This window comes from Mus caroli, unplaced genomic scaffold (assembly GCF_978045245.1).
Source record: "Mus caroli unplaced genomic scaffold, Mus_caroli_1 scaffold_6, whole genome shotgun sequence".
Classification (NCBI taxonomy): domain Eukaryota; kingdom Metazoa; phylum Chordata; class Mammalia; order Rodentia; family Muridae; genus Mus; species Mus caroli.
In genome coordinates, this window is record NW_028227261.1 from 113,105,313 (window position 1) to 113,123,700 (window position 18,388).

The following is an 18,388-nucleotide window of genomic DNA, read 5'->3' on the forward strand; positions in this document are numbered from 1 at the left end:
CAGGCTCTCTCAGACTCTCAAGGACTACTGTTCAACTTGTGGTCCCTGATGATACCCCAAGGCTCCACATACCCACACGGGAGGAGGCTGGAGTTGCAGGCACAAGATCACAACTCCAACTTGAGGTCATCATGCTCCCCCACCCACACCTTACAGACCAGCACCTCACCTGCTCAATATTCTCTCCTTTCTTTTTCATGGCTCTCAGGACACAATCGTATGAGTAGCCCATGTTGACCACTGTCTCTACACATTGCCGCTCACTCAGAGACAGTGCCTGCAGTTCCAAATAGGCCTGGGGACAGCTAGGCATGTTGGGCACTTGTGACACTGAGAAATTTAGAGGGGTTACCTGACAATAGAAAAACAAGATCACGGTAAGATGAGTTGAGGCCCAGGTTGCTGTCCGGGCATTGTGGGTTGGAAAGAAGAGAGGTACTGAGTACCAGCCAAGAAGAAAAGCTAGGAAATACCAGCAACCCTTGGAGCCCTCACCCGCAGTCCCTGCATGTTCAGACAGCACATGCTATTCCCTTTAACTTAAAAATCAGTTCTGAGTTTGAACCTATCTACAGAATGAATGTTTGAGGGCTGTGCAGATTTCTCCATGTCCTTTCATTAGCCCTTGACTCTATTTCCGTTCTTAAGACTCAGTCACTGCAGACATTGCTACTCTGTAACCGCCTATCCTAGTCTCACTCTTGCCTCTCACCTGTCATGGCTAGCTCAGGGCCTCAGGATTTTGAGGGCACTTACCTTTGCCTCACACCACATAACTTGGCTTCATTCCCTGCTAAAGCTGCTGTCCTTTGCAGTGAAGATGGAAGGAAGGAATATTAGCCATACTAGGCTGGACTCCTAGGTAGTCTACTGCATGGCTACAACCATGCTGCTCCCTGCCACTGGACCTCCCTAGTATCACCTGATTGGTTCACCTCTGATAATGAAGCCTAAGGCACAAAGGCAGCTCAGCTCACTCCCAGGCCACAGGAACAAAATTGCAGGCTTTCAGTATCTTCAGCTTCCAAGAACCAAAGAAAACATTTTATGATTTTCCTTGTTTCCTTTCTCTATTGGGTAAAGCAAGGCAGTAAGTAGTCAGTCCTCTGTCCTAAAGCAAGCTCTGCTATAACCACATGTTCTCAAACTGAAGAAAGCTAGGAGGATCACAGGCATGTAGGCTGACAGCGTCTACTGAACTGTGTCACCTGTAACATACTCTAAGCAGTCCATTCCCAGGGGCTTCAGCAGGCTACAGCAGCCATGGAAGAGCAGAAGCTAAAGCAGTCTAGCCACTTTGCAGACTCAAGATTATATGGCCCTTCTCAGGAGCAGACTCTGTGTGGACTCACGACACAGCTTCCTAAAAAAGCAAAGGCAGCTCTCACATGAGCCCAGCCAAAAAGCCAGAACTACTCTTCCACCATGTGTACTTCCCCCTTTAAAAGCCCCATGAACACCTGCTAGAATGTGGGCACGTTTCTAAATTACACACACTTTTAGAAAGTGCAGTTCCTAACAGCTGTGCTTTGGGAATATTTTGTCCTTCAAGTAAGTGTGGCAGAAGGAAGGCCTGATAAAATTCTTTGATCTAGTTGTATCTTTGTGAATATTAAAATGCAAACCTTTAGGCTAGAGAGAGAGCTCAGCAGTTAAGAGTGTTTATTTATTGCAGAGAAAACCTGGGTTTGGTTCCCAGCATCCACATGCTAGCTTAAAACTATCCATAACTTCAGATCCAGGGAATCTGACAGCTGCTGAACTCCCCAGGTACTAAGCATGCATGTGCTATATATAAAATATGTATGTAGGCAAAACATTCATATACATAAATTAAAAAAAAACATTTAAGCTTATCTCTATATCTAGTCATTTTAACATCATTTGTAATAAATATTAGAGATAATGTAATAGCCAATAAGGTATTATAATAAAGTTATATGACTATTAGGTAGTTTTTGTCTCACTATGTAGGCCTAGAATTCTCTTAAGTAGACTAATCTGGCTTCAAAAAGCAGAGATCTGCCTCCCTCTGCTTCCAGTGTGCTCACACCCAAAAGATTTTTATGGTTGTTTTGGTTTTTTTTTTTATGTATATGTTAGCCCATATCTATATATGTGTATACACCACACGCATGCCTGATGACTGTAGAGCTCAGAAGAGGTCATGAAATTTAGAACTGGAATTACATGTGGTTATTAGCCATAATATGTGCTGGCAACCAAATCTGGGTCCTCTGTAAGTTCTTTTAAGCACTGAGCCATCACTTCAGCTCAATGCATAGGATTTTAAATACTAGGGCTGAGCAAAGTATCCTTCCTTTTTGAAATATTACAACTGAAAATACTTTGCTTAATAGAGATAAATGACTCTTCCACATAATGTTTTATTAATCAAACAGGCACCACACTAATTAAGGAGATTCCAAAAGGACAATGTTTAAAAGGATCCCTTATCACTGGGGCTTTAGAAGGAGGAAGGTTGGGCTGGAGAGATGGCTCAGTGGTTAAGAGCACTGACTGCTCTTCCAGAGGTCCTGAGTTCAATTCCCAGCAACCACATGGTGGTGCACAGCCATCTGTAATGGGCATCCAATGCCCTCTTCTGGTGTGTCTGAAGACAGCGACAGTATACCCACATACATGAAATATATCTTTTTAAAAAAAAAAAAAAAGGAGGAGAAGGAAGGTCCTCAAGTTAAGGACAGCCTGGGTTATACAGCAAGACTAACTCCAAAAAAATGAAAAAGGATTCCTTGTCAAAATTACTAGTACTAGGGTGTTTCAAGTCATTTATCAAGGTTATAATCCATGATTATGATTAATGTGAGGGGGCAAGGTTGGTACACCCCTCAGACCCAGATACACCACCATTACTGCACTCTGACAGTCCTACCTCATTAGGAGTTTTGTCAATAAAAAGATAAAATGTAGTTATTGGCAAACATAAAATGGGTATTGGGTTAAGCCTCAGTTTGTAAAGACCCAAGGTGCTCAACACAATAACTAAGTAAAACATCACTAGTAAATTTCAAACTTTCCAGAGATTGAGGGTAGAGGACTTGAAAAGCTTCCATAGGTGGAAGTGGAGGTGGACAGAGCCAGCCTACGAATACCTCTGCAATGCTGGAATCACTGGGGTTTCTTTAGAGGCCGGAGATGGCACTGCAGTTAAGGGTACCTCTGCTCTTGCCAAGGAGTCAGGTCTGCTTCACAGCACCACATGGCAGCTCACAGCTGTAACTCTAGTTCCTGACTTCCTCAGGCACCAGGCATATACATGTGCACATATATATACATGCAGGCAAACACTCATAAAAATAAAGCAATCTTTTAAAAAGAAGAAGGACCCAGAGATGGCTCAGGTTAAGGTACTTGCCACAAAACCTGACCACTTTTTGAACCCTAGAAACCATATTGTAGAAGAACAAAACCAGCTCCCACAAGTTGTCTTCTGGCCTGTGTGCTATGGCCACATACACACAAAACAAATGTGATTTAAAAAAAAGTTTTAATGTATAAAAATGTAAAAAGATATACACGGTTGTGGCTAAGTTGACAAAGTACTTAGCATGCAGAGAACCCTGGGCTGGATCCTCAGCAGATCTGTAATCCTAGCACTCCGGATGCAGAAGCACTGGATCAAGTTCGAGGCCAACCTGGGTCATAGAAGACTTTGCCAAAAACAAAAGCAGAAAACTACAAAAATTTCAGCAGTGGTTTTAAAAGAAACGGGAAAACAAAACACATCTGCACATCTGCAATCCCAGCATTCAGAAGGCTGAGGCACGTCAAGGACAGGGCTGGGGAAATGACCATCGGTAAAGGCTTTCAACACAGGATGAGGAGCTGACTTAAATCCCTAGCATACATGGAGGTGCATGGCTGTAATCTCAGTGCCTAACCTCATCAAAAACCTTCAGCAATGTACAAAGTGACTACAGAAGATACGTCCGTCCTCCATGTGAGCGTATGTACACAAAGATAAGGGATAGCCTTGGCTACATAGTGAACAGACAAGCTACACAATGAGACCCTGCCTCAAACACATACATTCAGCTGTATGAGATGACAGGGATAAATCCCAGCAGATTATTGAAAAATCAGACACAATGGTATGGATACCTACAGTCCAGCAACTGGGGAAAAGAAGGTATGGATTACCAAAATCCAAGGGGAACCTAGGCAGCATAGTAAAACCAACTCCCTCCATTCCATCAGAGAGGAATAAATGAGGGAGAGTTTAATGACTTCAAAATACCTGACTGAAGAGCTGGAGAAAAGGAGATGTCAAGAGCTATTCTGTAACATAAACCTTTGCTTAGTGGGTTTGTTTTAATTCCTTGACATTTTGCCCAAGCTGGTCTCAAACTCATTCATGGTCTCACCAGTTTGGTAATACCATTCCAGAAGGCACAGGCAGGTTTCTGTAAGACCTAGGCCAGTATGGTCTACACTGTGAGTTTTAAGCTAGCCAGCATTACACAAAAATCCCTGTCTTAAAAAAAAAAAAAAAGAAAGAAAGAAAGGAATAAAAATAACAAAAGGAATGGAGATGACAACAAAAGCTTGTGGGCTCAACAATTGTCCTGCCTCTGCCTTCTGAGTAGAGGGACTACACACATTCCTGGCAAAGTGGCTCACCAGGTTAAAGGTACTTCTTTCTCATCCAAGCCTGATAACCTAAGCCAGAGTCGTAGAGGCCAAGTAAAGGTGGCAGGAGAGCCCAGGCTCCAGAGTTGTTCTCTGACATCTACACGTTAAAAAGTAATGGCAATATATAAAATCCTAAACACATTAGAAGGCTTAAAAACCAAAGGATTCTAAATGCTGGAAACAATTTAAAAGAGAAATTTATATAACTCTAGCACCTAGGAGTTTAAGCAGAACTCCCCTGCCCCCAAGTTCCAGGCAGCTAGGGCTGAGTTTCTAAAAACCAAGGGGAAAAGAAGAAAATATAAAGATCAATAAGTGCTATAGTTTGTTTAATGGCGTCCTGGATGGTTCTGCGTGTCAGCTTTCAACTTAACACAAGCTGGAGTTATCGCAGAAAAGGGAGCCTCCTTTGAGGAAATGCCTCCATGAGATCCAGCTATCAGGCATTTTCTCAATTAGTGATCAAGGGTGGGAGGGCCCATTGTTGGTGGTGCCATCCCTGGACTGGTAATCTTAGGTTCTGTAAGAGAGCAAGCTGAGCAAGCCATGAAAAGCAAGCCAGTAAGCAGCACCCTCCATGGCCTCTGCATCAGCTCCTGCCTCCAAGTTCCTACCCTGTGTGAGTTCTGGTCCTGACTTCCTTTGTTGATGAACAGCAATGTGGAAGTGTAAGCTAAATAAACCCTTTCCTCCCTAACTTGCTTCTTGGGCATGATGCTTTGTGCTAGAATAGAAACCCTAAAACAGCCGGGCATGGTGGCCCACGCCTTTAATCCCAGAATTTGGGAGGCAGAGGCAGGCGGATTTCTGAGTTTGAGGCCAGCATGGTCTACAAAGTGAGTTCCAGGACAGCCAAGGCTATACAGAGAAATCCTATCTCGAAAAACCAAAAAAAAAAAAAAAAAAAAAAAAAGAAGAAGAAAAGAAAAGAAAGAAACCCTAAGACAATAGCTACAATTAATAAATAGAGAGTCAGAGAAGTCTACATGGAAAGTGGTCTCCTGCAGAACCTGCAAGTGGAAGGAGCCTGACTGTGAGTGTATAGAATGGATAAGTGGCCCGGGGCATAAAGAGCCTCACTGAAGAGCAGAACAAAGACTCTGAAGGCCTGAGAGGCAGTTCCATACATACTACCTACGAATAAGGCCCATTTCGCCACTATTGTCAAAAGGACCTATGAGTTCCTTAACTTCTAATGTTATTTTATATAAGACAGTAAACCATGAAATCAAAACCTGAATAGTGAAACTGAATAGCCATCTAGCCTGGTAGTGGTGGTACACCCAAGAGGCAGAGGCAGAGGCAGAGGCAGGCAACTATCTGTGAGTTTGGTAGATGTAAAGAAAGATAAAGTTCTACAGCACAGCAGGGCTATCTAGAGAAACCCATCTCAAGAAAGGAAAGGAAAGAAAAGAGAAAATGGCCATCTAAGATAGTCAGAGCCTGGCTCCAGGCACAGTTCTGATAACGTTCCCATCTGGGGGGTGTGGGGGTGCACCACTCTGGGCCGTGGGCACCATGATCGTGGAGAAATGTGCTTCTCTCATTGAGGATCCCCAGGCCTCACGCTATGAAGACCTAGCTGGGAACCAGGCTTTGCCACAAGGGAGATAATCAAGACTCCCTTAAAGAACACCAGAGCTCCAGCTGTTCAGACCTATGAATGAAAGCAAGTTCACCAAGACACAGGCCTCTTCTGACCCTGAAGGTCAGGTCATCTGGCCAAACAATGGCTAATGGTAGGTGTTCTGGTTGAAAAAGAGCTCTACTGTTAGTTCATCTAAATGAGGCTGGGTCCTGGCTGAGCAACCCCTATCTTTCCAGGGTGCTTTTCACTTACCTAAAGCATCATTTACCCAAGGTCCTGAGTTCAATTCCCAGCAACCACGTGGGGTCTGATGCCCTTTCTGGTGTGTCTGAAGAGAGCAATGGTGAATATGTAAAAATTTTTAAAAGCTTTAAAAAAATTAAAAATAAAAACATCTATGAGCTAGTGTAGCATGAACGTCTGAGACTTCTAAGATTTAAGGCTCAGGATACAGAAACATGTTGTGGGGCTGCACCACCACATCAGGAACTAAGCTTATGCTACGTGACAAAGAAACTGCCCTGTTTTGCCCCCATTTTGTGTAGCAAAATAGATTTTCTATGGGGTTAGGAAAGTTGTAATCTTTTTATTACTCCATCCTAATATATTAAAAGTGTGAGTACTCAGTAGAGGTTTCCCTTAGCCCTCTTTTTTTCAAACTGACCAGTGCATACTGTTGACAGGAGAAAAAAAAAAATCACACAACTACATCTATCTATAGATTTAATAACAGATTTCTAACAGTTGCTAGGAACCATGTGGTCTGAAGAAATGTAATCCCAAAGAGCCACATTGTGATTTTTTTAAAAAGGGAGGGCGTAGAACCAGGAAGCTAGGAAAGGAGAGGGTGTACCGAGGAACAGCCATCCGCAAGTCTAGAAAGAAAATGGGTAACAGAGACAACTACATAGCCAGGCACTGGGATGCACACCTGCAATCCCAGCACGCAAGGGGTGGAGGCAGGAGATCTAGGCTGTATAGGAAGACCTTGTCTCAACTAAAACCACCAAGACAAAACCTATTAAGACAAAGCAGCACTAAAAGGAACCAAGATTAGACAGAGAAATACAATTCACAAGAGTTGTGTTGTCTCTTATATTTAAAAAGGAGAAGATCCTAAAGATGCAGGGAGGTAAACAGTAAGCAAGCTTTGGCTGGGGATGTAGTGTGGTGGCAGAGTGCCTGGATTTGATCCCTAGCACTGAAGAACCGAAAATAAATATACAAGCTGCCCTCAGGAAAATAAGCAGAATTCTATCAGAAAACAAAGCCATTCTCCACGCTCTATCAACCCTAAGGCTTGTGGGAAGCAGGTCTGCTGCTAAGTGGGCTCACTGAGCCGCCTTTGGAGTAAAGAGTAGGACTGACAACTTACTGTGGGACATGGATCTGGAGGTGATGATTCTTCTGTACACACAGACACGCTAGACAGGGAAGGCATCTGGGAGCATGTCAGTGTTGGCACCTCTGTGCCACTGTTCAAGTTCAAAGCTGAAAGCCCAAGAGTGTGGTCCCCATTGAGCTCACTGGCACTGCTTTGGGTGGAAGGCTTTAGGAGACTCCGGGATGCGCCACTTCGGAGGCAGGATGTGCTATGGAAAGTGCTAGCAAGCTTGACTGTCTTCTGATTGCTGTCATCAGAGTCAAGTTTAGGGAAGGACAGAGATTTGATATTGCTTACTGTAGGAATAGGGGGGAGGGACACTTTGGAAGACAGCGACATCTTTTCACAGTTGCCCAACTGTGGTAAGGTTATAAAGCCATTGGGTTTATGAAGAGGCTTGAAGTCTAAAGTTGCCTGCTCCAAGGATGCCAAGACCTCCTCATCCTGTAACACAGTCCCCGAGCTTCCCCGGGGTGTGTTACTGTCCAGTAACTGAGCCATTATGGGTCCAGTGGTTCCTACCAGAATGTTTCTCAGCTCTTCCTTCTCATCAATGGTTTTTAACTCCAGATTATCAAATGGGTCCTCTTCACACTCGAAGTCAGCAGGATTGAAGTCTGCCTTAGTGTGGGGTGGGCTGAGAACTTTCTGCTTTGTGGCACTACTGCTGACCCGAGTAGGAGTGAGGATGCTGTTGTGCTGTAAGCTGGCAAGGATGGGGTTAATAGGAGGCGGCATTGTGGCTGTATTGTGAGTCTTGGGGAAGCTCACTTTGCTGTCACCCTCTGGACCACTCTTGGAATTCACTTTAGCTTCTGCTTCCTCAGCTTTCCGCTCTGCTTCCCGCTGAGCTTCTTGGATTAGTTTAATATCTTCAGCCCACTCAATGGTTTTCTTTTCCAAGGAGAAGTCATACTGCAGAGACACAGCAGAGAGAGGAGGTGTGAGCCCAGGGGCTGCCCTCCCCTCCCCAGCTCAGTCCTGGGTGTGTGAAGTACAGCAGGCAGCACTTCAGCACACCGCTGAGCCTCACTGAGGAATACTGAGATTTCCAATGTCCAAACCCCGGGTTAGCTGTATAAATTAACTCTACACATCGGACCAAAGGGAATTTGCCACATCTTTTGCTTCTCTTCGGCCTATCCCCTCCCTAATTCTACATGGCTAGAGGAAAAGGTAAGCCACACACTCAAGGAAGCCATCCTGATGACCCATCTGTTCTAAAATGTATGGCACTCACCTCTATCAGTCATCTCTGGTGCATACCTGCAAGTACATGCACTTAGTGTGTAAACTCACACCATGTCCTGCTATTGGCAGCAGCCCCACAGGCCATCTTTGGATCTCTATTATGTAGCACAATATCCTTCAGAGATCCTATGCCCAATAATGACAGCACCTAACCCTGAAGGAACAAGTTCAGGGGCACCATGAAAGAACTTGCTGGTTTGCTTTGTTTGCTTGAGCAGAACCAAAGACCCGAACCCAGGGCCTTGTACATGGGAAGTGCTCTACCATGAGCCCATGAGCACCTTTCATGGGTTAACTCTACAGATTACCTAAAACCCCTTAGATCCCGCCCACAGTCACAAAGCCAGGAAGTACTGGATCTGAAGCTGGCCAGCTGTGTGCTGTCAATCCACTACTGGGCTGTAATGAATATACTGCAGTCAAAATTCAAGGAGACATATTACTTGGTGCCCAATTCAGCAACACAATTGTTACAATCAGGACAAGGTTAGCATGGCGGTGCACGCCTTTAATCCCAGCACTCGGGAGGCAGAGGCAGGTGGATTTCTGAGTTCAAGGCCAGCCTGGTCTACAGAGTGAGTTCCAGGACAGCCAGGGCTACACAGAGAAACCCTGTCTCAAAAAACCAAAAAAAAAAAAAAAAGAAAAAAGAAAAAAAGAAAGACACACTAAACCATGAAGCAGCAGTCTATACTTTGCAGATGAATAATGAAGTCAGCAGGCCCTTTGTCTGTTCTTCTTTCTAAGGTATACGCTCAATAAGTCTCCTTCCTCTACTTTCAACACAGAAAAGGGGAAGGGAAACAGAAAGCAAACATGATGGCTCATGTGGAAGACAGAGAGGCAGGAGGATCATAATTTGAGGAGAGAGAAACTATCCATGAGACTGGGGTAAGCACTCAGTAGCAGAAGCTATGAAGGCCCTGGGTCGATGACAATCTATACACTATTAACAGCACACTTTAAACAATATTCTAGTACTTGGGAGGGGGAAGCAGGAACATCAGAAGTTCAAGGGCAGCTGAGCTGTAGGAAACCCTACTTAAAATAAACAAACTTCATAGTTTCTTAATAAACCCTAAAAATGTAGCCCAACTTACAAAATTCTCATTGTCATACTTTAAAAATATCTACAGAATTATAGAGAAAGAAGAAAACCAAATCCCTTGCATTCACCCTAACTGGGCAGAGCTGAAGAATGTATGCCTGGGAGTTCAAGACGGAAGCATGGTAAAGACACAGAGTTTAAAATGCTGAGGGATCGTTCTAGAAAAGGAAGAAAGAAAACCTACCTAGACACACGGTCACTAAGAATTCCTGTCCCTACTCCTGCAGCTGTGCTCTGCAGAGGTGGAAGTGGGAGGTGGGGGAGGCACTATCTTTTCTGTGCACCATGAACAAAAGGGAGAGAACAGCCATAGGCAGTTAGAGCTACAGAGCTAAATGAAGAAACCTAATGTTGTCTGTTTAACCTTTTGACAGTACAGTATAATAGTTCCTTTTCTCATTGCTGTGAGAAATACAGAAGTAAGCAGGACGTGGTGGAACACGCCTTTAATCCCAGCACTTGGGAGGCAGAGGCAGGTGGATTTCTGAGTTCAAGGCCAACCTGGTCTACAGAGTGAGTTCCAGGACAGCCAGGGCTACACAGAGAAACCCTGTCTCGAAAAACAAACAAACAAAAAACCAACAACAAAAAAAGAAAAGAAAAGAAATATAAAAGTAAGTTAAGCAAGGGAGACTGTTTGGGGTCACAGTCTGAGGGCACAGGGGCAGGAGCTTTAGGAAGCTGGTCTCACGGCCTGCAGTGAGGAGGCAAAGACAAATGCCAGGATCGGTAAGCTGGACCTTTTCTGTTCAGTTCAGGACTGAGCCCATGGGATGGTACCACCCACACAACCGGGGCAGGTCTTCCACCTCAATTAATTTAGATAATCCCTCACAGACATCCACAGAGACTTGTCTCTTCATTGTCACTACATCCTGTGACAAATCACACAAGTGGTGGCGCACGCCTTTAACCCCAGCACTTGGAAGGCAGAGGCAGGTGGATTTCTGAGTTAGAGGCCAGCCTGGTCTAAAAAGTGAGTTCCAGGACAGCCAAGGCTATACAGAGAAACCCTGTCTCAAAAAAAACAAAAAACTAAAAAACAAAACAAAAACAAACAAACAAAAACCAAATCACACAGATCCTACTAAGTAGCCTAGACTATACAAACTTACTGTGTAGTTCTGTTGTAGAGAGGCAGAGAACCCAAGTACAATATGGAGTACAGAAAAGCATTATCAACCCTTAGCCACAGCTTCCTTCTCCATAGTTTTGTTTGTCTAAAATCAACTACAATGCAAGAACAGTTGCATTCTAGAGATAAACAAATCTTAACTTTTGGGCTGGAAGACGTCTCAGTAGTTAAGAGTATTCATTACTCTTGCAGAGAACCCAACCTCTGTTCACTACCCAGCAAATATCCTTAACTCCACTTCAAAGACAGCTGACACTCTCTGCTGACTTCTGTAGATCACAAGCAGATGTGTGGTACACATACATGAACACATGTATGCAGGCACATCACTCATATTTATACAATACAAACTAATCTAAATGAAAATGATAGAGTCTGGCATTTTCTCTAGATGATATGTAAGTTTAATGATGCATGCTGATGGACTCTTGTCTCTCTCTGTAGCTCTGGCTGTCCTGGAACTCCTTATGTGGACCACACTAGTTTGAACTCATAGAGATACATCTGCCTCCGCCTCCTGAGTGCTAGTATTAAAGGCCCATTGATTAGTTTTTATAATTTGAAAGCAACTCATTTAAAGCAGACGTAACGGCTCACTACTGCAATCTCAGTATTTGTGAAGCAGTGGCAGGCAGCTCTCCCGATCATCCTCAACTACATAGCTGAATTTGAGAACAGGATGAGATGTATGAGACACTGTCTCAAAGAATCTAAAGTAGCAGTCAGAAGGCAGAGAGAGATAGGAAGATCACTTTAGGTTCCAGGCCAACCAAGGTTACATAGTGGGTCTGGCTGGAGGAAGGAGGCCACTAGGGTAGGCTTTGAGGGGTAGAGCCCAACCCAGATTCCAGGCCATAAGCCCATGGCCCCAGGAGTCGAAAAAGAAGGTCTGAATGTAAACAATTAGTCCCCAGCTAATGTCCCTGATTTGGGAGGTTGTGATACTTTTAGGAGGTGGTGCTTGACTCAAAGAATGGGGCCAGGGTGCTGGGGGCTGAGATGAGCACTGACCCTATCTGACTTCTCAATGTGACTAGTTACCCCACACTCATGTTGCAGCACACAGAGGCCAGTCCACCGCCATGCCTTCATGCCATGGTGGATTATCTTCTCCAGATCGTGACCCAAATAAACTTCCTCCCTTAAGTTGTTTCCATCAGGAACTCTATCAGCAATTGAGAGGTAAATGATACCAAGGTTTCTGTGTTGCTAGGGTAGCCTCAAACTCTTACATGAAAGTGATCCTCCTGCCTCAGCTTCCCAAGCCTATGGGATCACAGCATGTGTGTCTGCTCCTAGCAAAAATCACAGTTCTTGGTGTTATTTTTTCAGGGAAAGGGGGCGGACGGGGCAGACAGGGGCGCACACGCACCTGCTCAGGAGTAGAGATAAATTCAGGGCTTCATGCATGCAGAGCACACATGCTACTACTGAGCTACATCTCTAGCTCTAGATGTGTTTTAGAAAATCATTTTATTACCAGAACTGAATACACAGAAAGGTGTTTAATGACTATTCATCATCACCTATAAAAAATTATCAGAAGGAGCAAGGAAAGCAAAATCAGCCATCTGGCCCAAAGAAGTGTCCACTGAAAACATATCAACCCAGTGTTCAAAACTACTTAAGGTGCTTAGCATCACTAGGGAGTTGAAATCAAAGCCATAGATACAACTTCTTACCCATAAAGAAATACAGAGTGAAAAAGACAGTTAATATCACAGGTTGACAAGATGTACAGAAACTGGGATACACCTGCAGTGCTAGTGGAAACATTAACGACAGAGCGAGCCACTTTAGACTATTGTCTGACGTTCCTCTAAATGTAGTTATGGGAAGCCCAGCAGTTCTACCTTTGTACATGCACCTGGAAGAATGAAAACTATGGGGAAAGCCTGCATACAAATCTTCACAGCAATACTGGTCGGAACAGTCAAAAGTAAAGTAAAAAACTACCAAAATATCAATCATTTGATCAATACATAAAATGTGGCATATCCACACAAGAGAAATACTGCTTGGCCCATAGTGATGGCCCACTAGTCTAACAGAGTAACACGGGGACTTAGAGGCTGGTTTTATTAGAAGTGCTGACTCTGTTTGGGTCAGTCAGTGCACAACAAGTAACGAAAGCAAGAACGTGTGAGCTGCCCTTTTCCAAAGCACCCTTCTCTCTTGCACTCACTTGGGTCCAGGAACAAGAAATCTAACGTAGAAACATCTTGTTCCAAAGGCTAAAACTGCCTGCCATTCCAGGAAGCAGCAACTTCTTTCCCCCTCCCTTCCCCTCCCTCCCTCCCTCTCTCATCCTCCCTCCCTCCCTTTTTTTCTCCTCTTTTCTCTCTCTCTCTCTCTCTCTCTCTCTCTGTTCCTTAGAGCAGAGCTGAGCACTCTATTGACTTAGACGAAAGAGCGGCACTCAGGAGAAGAGACATACCTTGTATGTCTAGCAGCAACTTTCTTATCAACAGGGCCTAATTCCGAACTAATGCTCAACCGACCAAGGCACAGCTCACACTACAGAGCAGGATAGCGGTGAGCATCTTGAGTGATAACAAGCTTTAGTAAGCAGCCTGCTGTACTCTCCCCAAGTGCCCTCACTACCATTCATCTCCTCAGCTGGGAGCCTCCAGAGTGAGGCCTCAGGCCTAGGATTCCAATTACAAAACCTTAAATTAACTACAACTGTCACAAAGGCCACAGCAGGTTTCTTTTCAGAATTGGGGAAATAAAATATTCTAGAATTACATAGCATGAAGTTTACAAAATATGAATATATTTAAAACTCAGGATGAGCAGTGGTGGCCACATCTTTAATCCCAGGACTCAGGAGGCAGAGGCAGACAGATCTTTGTGAATTTGAGGCCAGCCTGGTCTACATAGTGAGCTCCAAGACACAAAAAACCTGTCTCAAAAAACCAACCAAACAGGCTGAAGAGATGGCTCAGCAGGTAGGAGCACTGCCCTTCCAGAGATCCTGAGTTCAATTCCCAGCAACCACACAGTGGCTCACAACCATCTGTAATGGGGATCAATACCCTCTTCGGGTCGTCTGAAGACAGCAACAGTGTTCTCAAACAAACAAACAAATCTTCTCTCTCAAAAAGCAAACAAACAAACAAACACAAAATCCACTGAAGCATATAGCTTGAAAGGGTGACTTAAGCTACTAAAGCAAAGCATCTGAATGACGTTCAGAACTCAGACTGTAGAAGACAAGCTACTTCCAAAGTGACACACTGACGCCTTCCTTCCCTAGTGAGTGCTAGAGACAAGCCTCTGTGCACAGTGTAATTATACAGTCTCTGTCATCTCAGGAGGACGTGTGAACTCCCTGGGCTCTCTTCTTTTCCATCACTTTAAGATCTAAGCACCTTGAGGACACTGAGGGTGTCACTCTCCTCAGTCCGCAGAGAGCACCTCTCAAAAGCAGGCAATTGATTAAAGATAGATAGATAGATAGATAGATAGATAGATAGATAGATAAGCAAGCAAGCACACACTGAAGGAGCTAGCACTCAGCTTTTTGCTCCTTTCAAGATGTAATTTTGTTTATTTATGTATACCTGATCTCTACAGAGGAGAGGGTTAAGAAAGCTCTGGAAGGCGTTTAGGCACAGTCCTAGCAGACTGACAGCTTTCTGTACAGTCAGAAACTGTTCTTTATAGAGATAACTCACGGGGAAAGTCAAGTACAGGCAGAGAGGCAACCTATATTCAACAAACTAATGATGACTTGGAACATGGGCTAATGTGCTCTGCTAAAACCTCATGTCTCTATGCTTGATTTAATAATAGTTATTGAGTTATAAACTCTTTGAATAATTTTAAAACCTAGAAATGCTGTGGAAAACACTGCAAGCAAAGCCAACTAAAGAGGCTACCATGATAGCCTGGGGAGACTGAGGTAGTCGAGAATGAGGTGTGAGGCAGAGCTAAAGACAAACCCAGATTAACACTGCTGACTGAGACGACAATGAGGACATCAACAAAGCAAAGAGGGGCATGAGCAACATGGATAACTGGTATTTGTTTAGTACTAGGCACAGAAATGCAGAAAAGATAATAGAACATGTAAAACAAAACCCATGCATGTGGAAGACATATAAGTGGAGCTCTAGGTATCATCGTAAGCAGGCATTAACAGGGGCAACAAGATAAAACTAAGAGATGTAAAAAGAGCTTTATCAAGTCTTTAATGTACTGAATATTAACTATAATCCACCGCTTACCTGCATCTCTCTGACAACCTGTAAGCAGTCAGGCAAGGAGAAGCCAATAGGCAGACCCACTTTCGCTGGTGTTTTGAATTTGTCTCCTATCTTAAATGGGACATCATCAAGGTAACTGAAAGTCCCTATAATCAAAAAATAACAATAAAGCAGAGAACATCAGCAAATAACATTCATATGCTATAATCTTACGCTGAGTTGACACACACTCATTTATACCACCCTGACACTTGAGTCCCTCTCCAGTGGCTTACTGACATCTGACCATTAAAGAATCCTACTCAGTCTATTTCATATGAGGGTTTTTTTTCTTTTTTGTTTGTTTGGTTGGTTGGTTGGTTTTTCGAGACAGGGTTTCTCTGTATAGCCCGGGCTGTCCTGGAACTCACTCTGTAGACCAGGCTGGCCTCAAACTCAGAAATCCACCTGCCTCTGCCTCCCAAGTGCTGGGATTAAAGGCAGGCACCACCACCACCACCACCACCACCACCCGGCTAGGGTTTGTTTTCAATTACATTCAGTACAAAATCCAAAGTACTTACCAGGCAGTAGTGGTGCATGCCTTTAATCTCAGCACTCAGGAGACAGAGGCAGGTGGTTCTCTAAATTCCAGGCCAGCTCGGTCTACAGAGTAAGTTGCAGGACCGGGGCTACAGAGAGAAACCCTATCTAAAAAAAAAAAAAGGGGGGGGGTGGCACTATGTGTGTGTGTGTTTGTGTGTGTGTGTGTGTGTGTATACAACATAGTACTTAAGCTAACAATATTATATTGTATATTAAAAATACCTAAGAGAATAAATTTTTTGTCATTTTTGAAACAGGATCTTTGTTACATACAAACTGGCCATTAACCTGAAATTCTCTTGCCTCCATTCTGAGATCTGGGATTGTAAGCGTGCACCATGCCTGGCTCAGAACAAAGCTTAACTGCTTTTAGAAATTTCAAAAGCCAGTCAACATCCGAGGAGAATTCATGGAGGGAGAGGGGTTGGTGAACCCCCACCTTAGCAGAAGAGCTATGGACAATTGGTATCTTCTGGAGGGAGAAGAATCAGCTTTCTCTAAGAGATTCCTATAGGAGGAATAATAACAGGAACTAACCTGCCTGCTGGGCAGTGGTGGCGCACGCCTTTAATCCCAGCACTTGGGAGGCAGAGGCATGCGGATTTCTAAGTTTGAAGACAGCCTGGTCTACAGAGTGGGTTCCAGGACAGTCAGGGCTATACAGAGAAACCCTGTCTCAAGAAAACAAAAAAAGTAAATTAAAAAAAATAATAATAATATTATGAACTAACCAGTACCCCCAGAGCTCCCAGTGACTAAACCACCAACCAAAGAGTACACATGGTGGGACTCATGGCTCCAGTTGTATATGTATCAGAGGATGGCCTAGTCAATCATCAATGGGAGGAGAGGCCCTTGGTCCTGTGAAGGCTCTATGCGCCAGTGTAGGGGAATGCCAGGGCCAGGAAGCGGAATGGGTACGTTGGTGAGCAGGGGGAGGGGGTTTTTGGAGGGGAAGCCTGTAAAGGGGATAACATTTGAAATGTAAATAAAAAACATATTTAATGAGAGGGAGAGAGAGAAAAGAGAGAGAGAGAGAGAAAAGAGAGAGAGAGAAAGATTGAGATTCCTTAGCAGGTCAAGTGTATTCCATAGCCAGGAGTACATGAGCAGTACAAACTGGACTCAGCTATTTTAAAGACATAAAGTTGGAGGTCTCGGGTAGAGATGGATCTGGGCAGAGTTACGGCAAAGAGTGGGGGATGAATATGATAAACCGAAATTACATGAAATTCTCTAGGAATTAATGAAAATATTTGTAACACACACTCAGAGGCAGTCCTCAGTATCATGACCTCCTCATCCAGCATGTCAACCACTTAACAACAATATTGAGAAATTATTTTTAGAAAACTGTTTAAGGACTATGGTGACAGCTCGGTAAATAAAGCACTCTATGTGCAGGCTGAAAGCTTGTCTTAAATCTCTAGGACCCACTTAAAAATCAGGCACTGCTGGGTGTGGTGGTGCACACCTGTAATCCCAGCACTCGGGAGGCAGAGGCAGGCGGATTTCTGAGTTCGAGGCCACCTGGTCTACAGAGTGAGTTCCAGGACAGCCAGGGCTACACAGAGAAACCCTGTCTCGAAAAAACAAAAAAACAAAATAACCAGGCACAGTGGCACACACTAAAATAACAGTGCTTGGGGAGCAGGGACAGGAGGAGCCTGAGGTCTCACTGGCCAGAAACTCTAGCCAAATCCACTACTCTCAGTCTTAGTGAGAGACCCTGTGTAAAAAAAACAGTAGGCAGTAAGCAACAGAGGAGGACATCTGATGTTGACTGAACTACACACACACACACACACACACACACACACACACACACACACACGGGGGGGGGGGGGGGGAGCCGGTTTGAAAGAAACAGGCAAAGAGACAGACAGACAAACAGACTTAAAATGTTAGGTTAGGGCCAGAGAAAATGGCTCAGTGGATAAAAGTGTTTGCTACCACAATCCTTAACCCATGTGGTGAAAGAGAGAAGTTGTTCACTGACTTCCACTCATGCCATGTGCATGCACACACAGGCACATACATCATAACTAATATTATTAATAATAGTAATATTAATTATAGGGGCTGGCGAGATGACTCAATGGATAAGAGCACTGACTGGTCTTCCAGAGGTCCTGAGTTCAATTCGCAGCAACCACATGGTGGCTCACAACCACCTGTAATGTGATCTGACGCCCTCTTCTGATGTGCCTGAAGTCAGCTACAGTGTACTTATGTATAATAATAAATAAATCTTTGGGCCAGAGCAAGCAGGGACAGAGCGAGCAGAGTTGACCGGAGCGAGTGGGGTTGACCAGAGCTAAGCAGAGGTCCTAAAAATTAAGTCCCAACAACCAAATGAAGGTTTGCAACCATCTGTACAGCTACAGTGTACTCATATACATAAAATAATTTATAATAATAATAGGAGATGTAGTGGCACACAGCTTTAACCCAGCCCTTAGGAAGCTGG

The 18,388-nt window shown here is 44.1% G+C and overlaps 1 protein-coding gene across 3 annotated transcripts in view; it reads right to left on the reverse strand.

The window, feature by feature from the left end:
* Ubap1 (ubiquitin associated protein 1) overlaps positions 1–18,388 on the reverse strand; it is a 42,208-nt gene that overhangs the window by 2,312 nt on the left and 21,508 nt on the right. Inside the window, exons 1-4 of one of the 3 annotated variants that reach the window (XM_085839417.1) lie at positions 15,897–15,965; positions 15,355–15,479; positions 7,620–8,543; positions 170–352 (exon numbers count right to left, since the gene is read on the reverse strand). In XM_085839417.1, the coding sequence (XP_085695543.1) occupies positions 170–352; positions 7,620–8,543; positions 15,355–15,360 (1,113 nt within the window). In that variant the 5' untranslated portion in view covers positions 15,361–15,479; positions 15,897–15,965. Of the gene's footprint in view, positions 1–169; positions 353–7,619; positions 8,544–15,354; positions 15,480–15,896; positions 15,966–18,388 lie in introns of those variants that run through there. The other 2 variants (XM_021160991.2, XM_029476291.2) reach the window with 2 other exon arrangements.